This window comes from Ovis canadensis, chromosome 2, assembly GCF_042477335.2.
Source record: "Ovis canadensis isolate MfBH-ARS-UI-01 breed Bighorn chromosome 2, ARS-UI_OviCan_v2, whole genome shotgun sequence".
In the NCBI taxonomy this organism is placed as follows: domain Eukaryota; kingdom Metazoa; phylum Chordata; class Mammalia; order Artiodactyla; family Bovidae; genus Ovis; species Ovis canadensis.
The window spans coordinates 28,754,136-28,766,529 of NC_091246.1; the positions used below are offsets into that span (position 1 = coordinate 28,754,136).

General features: G+C 45.3%; 1 protein-coding gene across 2 annotated transcripts in view; it reads left to right on the plus strand.

The window, feature by feature from the left end:
• BICD2 (BICD cargo adaptor 2) overlaps window positions 1-12,394 on the plus strand; it is a 55,499-nt gene that overhangs the window by 22,809 nt on the left and 20,296 nt on the right. For both annotated transcript variants that reach the window (XM_069575667.1, XM_069575666.1), the window contains exon 2: window positions 9,031-9,243. In XM_069575667.1, the coding sequence (XP_069431768.1) occupies window positions 9,031-9,243 (213 nt within the window). The remainder of the gene's footprint in view (window positions 1-9,030; window positions 9,244-12,394) is intronic.

Here is a 12,394-nt window from a genome sequence, read left to right on the forward strand (position 1 = left end):
GGGTGAGGTCTCCAGGTTGAATGCTTCAGAATCATCCAAGTTGTTTTCTTAGCTTTATTGAAGTATAAGTGAAATACAATAAGTTGAATATATTTAAGGTATTCAAGTTTTCCCTGGTGGCTCACTGGTAAAGAAATTTGCTTGCTAATGCAGGAGACAGAGGTTCAGCCCCTGGTCCAGGAAGATCTGACGTACCACAGAGCAACTAAGCCTGTGTGCCACAACTCTTGAATCTGTGCTCTAGACAAGTTTTCATATGGGTGCATACTCATGAAGTAGACAGTGTAATTGAAATAATGACGGTATTCGTCATCCGTACGTTTCCTCATCCCTATTTGTAATTTCTTTCCTCATCTGCAGGCAACAATGATATTTACATTTGTTTGCATTTTCTAGTTTTACATAAATGGAATCATACAACACATACTGTATTTTTGGCCTGAGAGGTGTCTGTGTTAATGTGCGTTACCAATAGCTGTCCCTTTTGGTTGTGGAGTAGTATTCCATTGTGTGGCTACACCACATTTTAAAAAAAATCTACTTTCCTATTGATGGTCATTGGGCTGTTTTGAGTTTGTTTTGTTTTGGTTATATATATATAGATATATAGATTCCTGTATGTATCTATACAAAGATACATACTTGCATTTCTCTTGGGTAAATACCTAAGAGTAGATGGCTGTGCATATGTCAGATATATGCTTAACTTTTTAATAATCTGCCAGATTCTTTGCCAAAGTGGTTGTACCATTTACATTCCCCATTAGCAGTGTAGGAGAATTCTAATTGCTTCCCACTCATGCCAACCTTGGTAGGTAGGATCAGACATTTTAATCTTCAGTATTCTAGTAGATACATAGTGGTTAACTCATTTAATTATCATTTGCATTTCTCTTGAGATAAGTCCTGGGTGTTCATTGGAGGGACTGATGTTGAAGCTGAAACTCCAATACTTTGGCCATCTGATGTGAAGAGCTGACTCATTTGAAAAGACCCTGATGCTGGGAAAGATTGAAGGCAGGAGGAGAAGGGGCCAACAGGATGAGATGGTTGGATGGCATCACCGACTCAATGGACATGAGTTTGGGTGAACTCCAGGAGGAACAGGGAGGCCTGGCGAGCTGCAGTTCATGGGGCTGCAAAGAGTCGACACGACTGAGCAACTGAACTGAACTGTCAGTTAATATGTTCAGCACCTTTTCATGTGATTCTTTCTCATAAGTGTATCTTCTCAGGTGATGTATTTGTTCAGTTCTTCTGCCCATTTTAAAAAATTAATTTTCATTGGAGTATAGTTGTTTGCCAATTTTTTTTGAAAGAAAATCAGTTATATTTTTAAGCATCAGAGTTTATTGTACAGTTTATTAAGTACTTCTGTCATAAGTGGCTTAAATAAATGTGGTTAATATTTGGAATGTAACATTTTTTAATGAGTAGAGGAATATAGGACTATTAGGACAAATCTCCCTGTCATGAGATTTGTGACCCACTCATTTATCAGCAACCCCTCAGATATGCAAATGACACCGTCCTTATGGCAGAACGTGAAGAGGAACTAAAAAGCCTCTTGTTGAAAGTGAAAGAGGAGAGTGAAAGAGTTGGCTTAAAGCTCACCATTCAGAAAACAAGGATCATGGCATCTGGTCCCATCACTTCATGGGAAATAGATGTGGAAACTGTCAGACTTTATTTTTTTGGGCTCCAAAATCATTGCAGATGGTGATTGCAGCCATGAAATTAAAAGACACTTACTCCTTGGAAGGAAAGTTACGACAACCTAGATAGTATATTGAAAAGCAGAGATATTACTTTGCCAACAAAGGTCTGTCTAGTCAAGGCTACGGTTTTTCCACTGGTCATGTATGGATGTGAGAGTTGGACTGTGAAGAAAGCTGAGCACCAAAGAATTGATGCTTTTGAACTGTGGTGTTGGAGAAGACTCTTGAGAGTCCCTTGGACTGCAAGGAGATCCAACCAGTCCATTCTAAAGGAGATCAGTCCTGGGTGTTCATTGGAAGGACTGATGCTGAAGCTGAAACTCCAGTACTTTGGCCACCTCATGTGAAGTGTTAACTCATTGGAAAAGACCCTGATGCTGGGAGGGATTGGGGGCAGGAGGAGAAGGGGACGACAGAGGATGAGACGGCTGGATGGCATCACCAACTCAATGCACGTGAGTTTGAGTGAACTCTGGGAGATGGTGATGGACAGGGAGGCCTGGCGTGCTGCAGTTCATGGGGTTGCAAAGAGTCGGGCACGACTGAACGACTGAACTGAACTGAACTGAATGATTCTGTCATGTTAAGACAAGACGCATAAACTTTCTGTTGCCCAGTTTTAATTGGATTATTTTTCTTACTGAGCTTATATTCTGGATATAAGTCCTTTATAAAAGATGTGTAATTTGCAAACACTTTTCCCCAGTCTATCATGTCATTCACTTACCGTGTCTAACAGCATAAGCTTGCAGTTTTAGAGTCCAGATTACCAGTTTCTCCTTCTGTAGGTCATGTCCAAAGTCACAGACATTTTCTTTTGTTTTCCCCTGGAAATCTTATACTTTTAATGTTTAAACCTATGATCCGTTTTAAATTAATTTTCCTATATGCTGTAAGGTATGGGTGGTAGTTTATTTTTTTAATATAAGGATATTCATTTATTTTAGCACCATGTATTAAAAGATTATCCCTTCTCCACAAAATTGCCTTTGTACCTTTGTCGAGTCAGTTGGCCATACATAAGAGTCTATTTCTGGATTCTCTATTCTGTTCAGTACCTCTGTTTGTCTGTCTTTATGCTGGTAGTATGCCCGGTATTTTGGTCATCTGATGTGAACCGCGAGTCACTGGAAAAGTCCCTGATGCTGGGAAAGATTGAGGGCAGAAGGAGAAGAGGGCATTAGAGAATGAGAGAGTCTTTTGGCCCATGAATAGATATATCTCTACTTTTTAATTTCTCTCAGCAGTATTCTGTGGCTTTTAATGTATAGGTCTTGCATATCTTCTGTCAGACTTAAGTATTAACATTTAATATAGTTGATGCTATTGTAAGTAGTATTTAAATTTTTTTCATTTTCCAATTGTTTAGTCCTAAACAAATACAGAAATAAGGTTTGATTTTTGTATAGTAATCTTGTGTCTTGCAGCCTAGCTGCATTCACTTATTAGTTCTAGTGACTTTGTAGATTTCTTTGGATTTTCTATATAGACTGTTGTGTGATGTATAAGTAAAGACAGTTTTACTTCTTCCTTTCCAGGCTAGATGCCTTTGATTTTTCTTGTTTCATTGCACTGTAGGCTGAGAACTTAAAAAGTGCAGTGTTGACCAGAAGCAAGGTGACTGTTTTTCATCATTAAATGATGTTAGTTGACAGATGTTTAGAAGATGTCATCAGGTTGAGGATGCTCCCTTCTGTTTGCTGAGAGTGCTTACAGGGATGAATGTCGAATTTTGTCAAATTTTCCTGCATCTTTTGAGATAATCCCATAGATTTTTTTTTTTTGTCTTAGTATACTCAAGTACATTGATTTTTTTTTTTCTTTTAATGATTGTCAATCAATATTATTCTTTGGATAAGCCCCTCTGTATCATAATTCCTTACCCTTTTTATATATTGGTGGATTTTTGTACTGTCTTTGGTTTAATGGTGGTCTCATAAAATTAGGTGGGAAGTTTTCCTTGCTTTTCAGTTTTCTGGATGAATCTGTGTACAGTTGGATTTATGTCTTTCTTAAACGTTTGGTAGAATTCATGAGTGCAGCCCAGAATGTTCTCTCTGTGGTTTTAAACTGCAAATTCACTTGCCTTAGTAGATTTGGGACTATTCAGGTTATCCATTTCTTCTTGAGTGGGCTTTGGTAATTTTTATCTTTCAAGGAATTTGTCCATTTCATCTGTCATATTTATTGGCATGAAACTATTCATGATATCCCTTATTCTTCTCAATACCTATGGTGCTCCCTCCACCTACCCCTACCTCAGTTATTCTGGCTGGAAGTGTATCCATTTGATTAATGTTTTTAAAGAACTTGCTTTTGATTTAATTTATCTATTTTTTTTTCTGTTTCATTGATTTCTACTCTGATCATTATTATTTCTGTTTTTTCCTTTGAATTTCATATGCTCCTTGTTTCTTGTTTCTGCTTTTACTTTTTACTGAGGAGAAACATATAGAGCAGAAATCATAAGTGTGAACTTTCACATGCTGAGCACACCCACATAATGAGCACCCAGATCAAGAATCGAAACATCTTCAGCTCCAGAAGCCTCTTTCAAGGGCCCTCCCCCAACCCAAGGGATCACCACTGCCTTTTTACCAGCTGAGTTGTATATATAAACGGAACCATACAGTATATCTCGTGTCTGACTTCTTTCACCCAATACTGTATGAGACTCGTCTGTGTTGTTTAAATAACAGCAATTTACTCATTTTCATTTCTGTGTAGTATTTGTAATGTGACTATATCATAATTTTTCCTTCTGTTGACAGAACTGGAGAACTTTCTGGCTTGAGTCTTTTTGTAAGTGATGTTCCTATAAACGTGCAGGGTCGTGGAACAGATGTGAGCTTAGTGTTAGTGGGTAATGGTTTTCCTAAGTGGTTGTACCAGTTACGCTCTTGCTACCAGAAGATCAGAGTTCCTGAGGGTTTCAGGCAGGGTGTAAACGGTATGTGTTCCAGACCACCATCGTGCTGTCCGATGTTTGTTGAGCAGCCGAGTGAGTGAATACACGAGCACACAGCTGAAAAGAGAGGCAGTTCTCACTGGGGTTGACGGAACTCTAATCAGATACGGTGTGGGCCCAAGACTAGCCAAAGACAAGAAACAGCTCCTTCCTTAAGTAACACACAGCCTATAAGGAGGGTTTAAAACCATGCCGCAGTGGGGTTTATAGGGTCTGTGTTCAGTGCAGAACTTGTGTCTGCGAGGTGAGAAACACGGTAGCCCTCAGGCAGGACTTGAAGGCCTTCGTCCCTTGGCCTGTAGAATGCCCGGAGACCATTGGGGCAGAGGCCTGGAGGAGTGTTGTCTGGAGAAGACCATGGCATGGCGAGCTGGGGTGAACATGGGTTTCTTGCCAACTGTGTACATGGGGCCTAAGGAGGGGCTTAGTCTCACAGGGCTTTTAGCGGCTCCATGAGCTTTGTGCCCAATACCTGGTGTAATCTTTAAGATGGAAGCTGAGGTTCTTGATTAGATTGGTAGCTTTTTTTTTTAAACATAGTCATTTAGTACTATAAATATTCTCCTAAGTCCTTGCCATAATGGCATCCCACCAATTCTCATACTCATTTCATTTTCATGGAGTTCAAAACACTTCGTTTCACTTTGGTTTCTTCTTTGATGTGTTGGTTAGTTGCCAAACGTTTGGAGATTTTCTAGAAATCTTTCCATTATTGGTTTCTTATTTAATTTCTTGTGGTCAAAACAAATCTGTGTATGGCCTGAATCCTTTCGGGGTGTGTTTCATTTACCCAGAATCTGGTCTGTCTGGGTAAATGTTCCATGTGTCCTTGTAAAGAATGAATGTGCTGCTGCTGTTGGGCGGGAGATTCTAGACATGCAGTTAGGTCAGGTTAGTTAATTGTGCTGTTCTTGTCTACTGTGTCCTTATTGATGTCCTGTCTACTTGTCCTATGAAATATTGAGAGGAATAACGAGAGTTGGGTGTTGAACTCTCCCAACTATAATTTTGGATTTGTCTTATTTTTGTTTGTGGTTCTATCAGTTTTTTATTCATATATTTTGAAGCTCTATTATTAAGTGCATAAATGTTTAGAACTGTAAAGTTCTCTTTGTGACTTAGACTCATTATTATGAAATGATCCTCTTTGTCTCTGGTGATATTCTTTGCATTGAAAAATATATAAAAGATATATAAAATACCTACTTTATCTGATATTAATAGAGACATTCTAGCTTTCTTTTGAGGTGTGTTAGTGTGCTTTAGGAGAAGGCAATGGCACCCCACTCCAGTACTCTTGCCTGGAAAATCCCATGGATGGAGGAGCCTGGTCGGCTGCAGTCCATGGGGTTGGTAAGAGTCGGGCACGACTGAGTGACTTCACTTTCACTTTTCACTTTCATGCATTGGAGAAGGAAATGGCAACCCACTCCAGTGTTCTTGCCTGGAGAACCCAGGGACAGAGGAGCGTGGTGGGCTGCCGTCTGTGGGGTCGCAGAGAGTCAGACACGATTGACGTGACTTAGCAGCAGCAGCAGTGTGCTTTATCTTCTTCCATTCTTTAACTTAAAACAACTGTAACAATTTATTAGTATAGTTCGATTTACCATACAATTCACTCAAAATGTACAGTTCATTGGCTTTTAGTATATTCAGAGTTGTGCATCTGTCTCCACAACTAATTTTAGAATATTTTCGTTAGCCCCAAAAGATGCCCCTTAAAGTGTCACCCCCTCCAACCTCCCAACTCCACCCGCTGCCGTGGGCAACCGTTCGTATGCTTTCTGTTTCTGTAGATTTCCCTGTTTGGATATATCATATACATGGACTCATACAATATGTGGCCCTTTGTGACTTGCTCTTCTCACAGAGCAGAGTATTTTCAAGGTTCATGTATGTTGCTCCATGTGTCAGTAATTCATTTCTTTTTATTACCAGATAATACTCCATTGTATGTGTAGACCAGTTTTATTCATCCCTTCATCAGTTGGTGGCCATTTGTTTTTTTTTTTACTTACTGGCTATTATGAAGATTTGTGTACAAGTTTTTTTGTGAATGTATATTATCATTTTTCTTGAGTCTGTATCTAGGAGTGAAATCACAGAATCACATGGTGATTCTATGTCTAACTCTCTGAGGATCTACCAGGCTGTTTTCCACAATACCATTTTATATTCCCACTAGCAGTGGGTTTCAGTTTTTGCCATACCTTCACCAGCACTTGTTATTTTCCTTTAAAAAAAATTTTTAATTATACCCATCCTAGTGGGTGTGAGGTGCTATCTTACTGTGATTTTGACTTTCATTTCCATATCTACTGATGCTGAGTGTCTTTTAATGAGCTGATTGGCCATTTTTTAAAATCTTTGGAGATGTGTATTCAGGTCCATTGTCCATTTTTTAAATTGATTTGTTTATCTTTTTATCGTTGAGTTATGAGTTCTTTATATGTTCTGGATACTAGATGCTTATCAAATACAAAATTTAAAAATATTTTCTACTGTTGTGTAGGTTGTCTTTTCATGTGATAGTATTCTTTGATATACAAATTTTAGAATTTTGATGAAGGACAGTTTATCTGTTTTTTTCTTATGTTACTTGTGCTTTTGGTGTCACAAGGAAGATCCCATTGGCAGCAAGGTCATGAGGATTTATCCACATTTTCTTTTGAGAGTTGTAGTTTTAAGTCTTCCATTTAGATCTCTCATCCATTTTGAGTTAATTGTTACATATGGTGTAAGAAAGGGATCCAACTTCATTCTTTTGCATGTGGGTTTCTATCGGTTCTAGCACAATTTGTTGAAAACCTATTCCTTTTTTTCTGTTTTTGCCCCCCTAATCACTTATGTATTTGCTTAGCTGCACCGGGATTTAGTTGAGGCATGCAGAATCTTCAGTCTTTGCTGTGGCATCCAGGATCTTTAATTGTGGCATGTGAACTGGTGGTCGGGGCTGCCACCCAGGATGCGGCAGGTCCTGCCTAGACACAGATTTGTGCTTTGGTCTTTCCCTGGGACAAGGATGGAGGAAGTAGAGGACAGCAACAGAAATCAGAGAGAGAGCTGAGCTGACTTGATTTAAAAAGGAACCTGTGTCTTCACAAGGCAAGTTGTCAGTGGCTGGGAGCAGATGAACAAGGCCCACTCTTGGGAGGGAGAGCAGTTACCCTGACCTGACCCTACCGTACTTTATTTAGATAGAGAATCAAGTCGCTTTCTACATTTTTATTTTTTATATTACAAACAGTCCTGCTCATATACGTATGAGCTTTGCTCATATACATAGCTTTGCATGTTTCCCCAATTGTTTTCTTAGACTGGATTTCTATACTTCATATTAAATAATAAATTAATGAAAATGTTTGTATTTCTCTCAAGAAATAAAGGCATCATTTTCCTTGCTCTTTAATAGCCCTCTCTCTTTTATTTTCCTTCTGTGAGCCAGGAGCCCTGTAAAGAGACAGGGTCTCCCCCTCAGAGGTCTGCATGGGGTGGCCGGTGAGGAGGGGGTCCCTGGGGAGGATGCACACTAAAGGCCTATGTGGGTCGAGTCCTGGCTACTATGATGATGCAGGGTGGGAGGGAAAGAGAAGCAAAGGTGCTCGCTTGGGGCTGTGACACCTGGATGAACAGGACATGATGGTGTGTCCACGCTGGCCGGGACCTGGGGCATGGACTTGGGCAGGCCAGCACCAGTTCTAGTTGCACTTGCTCATGCAGGCTTCTCCTGGAGCCACTGCAAGATCCTTTGCTCTTAGAGCCCAAAGCCCTTGCTGGGTCTGGGGATGGTAGGGCCTCTCCCCTCGGGTATTTTCAGCTCTGTGCCCAGGTCCTGGGCAGGTGGGCAGGGACTCCCAGCTAGGACACACGTGGGGATCAGTTGGCACAAGCTTCACTTGTACCAGGCTTGGGCTCTCACCTTAGGCCTCTTTTGGTACAGGTGTCTTCCAGGTGAGTGAATCAGGATCAATCAAGGGAAGGGCACTGCCCTGAACCTTGGTTTCCATATCTGGAAGAGAACCTCAGACCCACCCTAGTGCTGGGGGCTTCCCTGCCGGGACCCAGGACAGGGGTCTGTTTGCTGATGGGGGCCACACTGGCAGAGACAATGGCTGGGACCTCCTATCCTTGCCCTGCCCCAGTTCTTCCAGCCACTCCCATCAACCTACCCCACCAGGGCTCCTCATTAGCTCCATCCCCAGATTTCTGTAACTTCACAGCCCTCATGTTGCACTTAGGTATCTTGCTTTTCCTGTGGGAAAAGTCCCCTCCCCACTTTCCCCTGCATGTCTGGCCACAGGATTACCTCCAGGCTCTCTCTCAAGAGAATCTCATCCTCTACAGGCATTTGGACAGGCCCACACGAACCATAAGAAGGTGGCTGCAGATGGCGAGAGCCGAGAGGAGAGTCTGATCCAGGAGTCAGCTTCCAAGGAGCAGTACTATGTACGCAAGGTGCTAGAGCTACAGACAGAGCTGAAGCAACTGCGCAACGTGCTTGCCAACACGCAGTCAGAGAATGAGCGTCTGGCCTCAGTGGCTCAGGAGCTGAAGGAGGTAACCAGTGAAACTGGGGCAGTTTGCTTGACTCTAGGTGGGTGGTGGGAAAACAAATAAGTGCTTCCTTTGGCGGGGGGAGGTGGGGGGGTGGGGGTGGGGGTCAGGGCCACCCATAGATTGTTTTACCCCAACTTCATGTGGTCCATGGTGGTCCAGAAAGGTCTGGGGATGGCAGGATCCCATCTCTGCACTTGGGGTGATGTGAATCCTGGGTTCCTCATGTGAGCAGTGTAATTATAGTGTCTACCTGCCAGCTTGGGACAATAAAGTCAGAGAGAGGCCACCACAAACAGCTTTGAGGATCAGTTTGGCCCCTAACAGGGGCCTGGCCATCAGAGGCCTGGGCAGGTGGAGGGGGAGGGCAGCCAGTACCCTCTGAGAGAGGTGGGAGGCAGGGCCAGTGTTCCCAAGATGGGGTGGGGCGGCAGCAGGGGAGCAGGCATGGCCAGAGGTCTACCTGAGCTGTAGTCCTGGCCGTGGCTTTAGGGGACCTTATTGTCAGAATTTCCAAGTTCTCATCAGGAAGGGCATTGTTAGCCTCTGTTCTCCATAGGGATGGGGAGGGGTTGACCAGAACAGCAGATGGTTCTGAGTGGTGGTCAGCTCTGAGGTCGATATCTCAGATGGGATGGTATATGGCAAGGGTTCCACAGGGGTGGGAGGGACACTGGCAAGGTTTGGGACAGAGCCCAGGAACTGGCAGCAGTGGGAAGTGGTCATCCATCCTGGTTTGGGATCAGAGATCACCAAGACTTGTGGGCTGGGGAGGAACTTGGCTTGGATCCAGGAGAAGTGCGTGATCTCAAATCTTCACACAAGAGCTCTCTGGTTACGGTGGGGAGAAGGGACTGTCAGAGCTGTAGATTTGACCCCCTAAGGGGGAGGCTAGCCTCACGGCCAGCTAAGAGCCCTTTTCCAAAAGAGTCGGTGCAGATGCTCCCCCAGCCCAGACTCCTTCTGCAGCGTCCCTCTTCCTCAGAGGAGTGGCAGGGGACCTGCTGACTGCTGGCTTTGGCGCCAGGAAATGAGCTAAGCCAGTCGCACATGCTGCTGTTGAAGAACAGGTCTGGTGGGGGCAGGTTTCCTGCCGTTCCTGTTAGTGCTTCTGGAGGAAGCCTTCGCCTCCCCACCCCCACACATCCTCAGTACATTTTCTCCTGAGGCCCTGCCTGTGTGCCCCTGATCATGGTCCGGCAGGCACTTGGAGCCATGCCGGGTTCTTGGTTGGAGTGGAGGCTCTCCGTCACCGCCTACTCGGACTGGAGCCCTGGTCAGTGTCCCCACCATTGCTGGCTCTGCTGCCATCCCTCTTCAGTTATTCTTCTGCTCGTCCTGGTCCTGCTGCTTCTGCCTGAGCTGCGGTGCGGAGCTCCTCTGTGGCTGTGCCCTGGAGGCCCGCTCCTCCAGGAGGCCTGCTCCTCCAGGAGGCCTGTGCTGAGGCTGAGCAGCCTGTCTGAGAGCCCAGCACTGAGCGGTGCCCCTGAGGAGCACCAGCCTGTGCCTGTCTTGGTGTGATCCGGGCAAGCAGGCTTTGCACAGTCTCCACAGGAAATGCCTCTTCCGCACGTGGGCCTTTCCCTGCTGGTGCCTGGTCCTGCTGCTGTCCAGTTCAGTGACTGATGGGCCAGCTGTGCTGTGCCCTCTGACCCACCCCCGTCCTTCCACCCTGTGATGTCTGGCTTAGGGGTTCATTCCATGCCCAGCTCTCCAAGAGGAACTTGAGGCCTCCGTCATGTGACACGTATGGCAAACATGCTCAGCATGTGGGACAGTTCCAGCTACCCTGTGACTTGTCTTTTGGGTGACCCTGTGGGCATCCAGTTATTTCCTTCATCTCACAGGTTGGGAGATCAAGGTGAGGAAGGTTTGACTGTATACCCAGGGTCACTGGGTCCTGACCTCGGCACTGTGTGTGAATGGGCCCTGCCAGCTTCTGCCCTGGGACATGCCCTGAGGGCCCGTTTTGCACATAGAGAAGCAGAGGGAGACCCAAGGATCAGACCCAGCTGACTGATGACAGAGTCGTCTTTTGCACATTCCTCAGATTTGCCTTGGGAAGGGGTTGAGAGGGGTGGTGAAGGCTGCCTTGAGAAGCAGAACTGTGAGTTGAGGGGGTGGGCATCATCTGCCCGGGGGTGACCCCCTTAGGTAAAATTACCGTCCCAGTGGACCCTGGCCTTGCTCTCCTGGTGGACTCTGTGTGTATCAGGTCCTTCACAGGCCTAAGAGTGAGTGACAGAGATGTGCCAGGAGAAATCGTATCTGTTGTCATCTCCTCTGTCCTGGCTAGGAGCCAGAAATACTTGTTTCTTGCTATGGTGGCATCTGGGCCCCTAGGAACGGCTGAAAGGAAGCCAGGTTTTTGGACACAAGCTGAAGTGGTGGGTGCTAGATCAGGAGCAGCAGCCCCAGGCACCAGGGGGGCTGTCTGTTGTAGTGTGGACAGGCCTGTTCAGAAGGACCCCTGCGCTCCAGATCCAGGGGATTGAGTGGAGAAGGTCACGTTGGCAGTCCAGAGTCAAGAGAAAGGGCCCTGGGTGTGTAGAGAAAGCAGCAAAGGTAAGGGGTAGACTCAGGGGTGAGCCTCACAGCTGAGGAGGAGCTGGAGGGGATGCCCAGATGAGTCCCGAGGGAATGGACTCCACAAGGAAGTGGAAATTCCTCCCAGGGAGCAGAGCTGGATCCAGCTGGTTCAGGTGTGGCATCCAGCAGCCCCCTAGGAGGTCAGATTGGTGAGGGAGGGCCTACAGGGGGTGCTAAGATGGTACCCCACATGCTATCTGGCTTATACCCTGTTGGACCAAGGCCTTCTGTGTCCCTGGTTGCTGTGTATCATCAAGGCTGCTCTTGTCAGGCTCACCTGAAAGGAGGTGCTTACCTGGGGGAAATCAAACCCTGCAGTGGCCAGTGGGAGCTTGTCTGAGCCCTTGGTAGTTGGTTGTGTGCCAGGCAAAGGTTCCCCTGAGGGCAACGGCAGTGCCCTCACCTGCCAGGTCAGCTTGTAACCTGGGTGCACCTCGCCTTGCTGTCCAGAAGCTCTCCTGCAGACCTGTAAGGGCCCATACTTCCTTTGTTAGCTCCACTGCTATGACAGGAGGCTGTGTTCCAGTTCTGAGGTGAGAAGGTGGAATCTGCCCAGGCCGTGGGA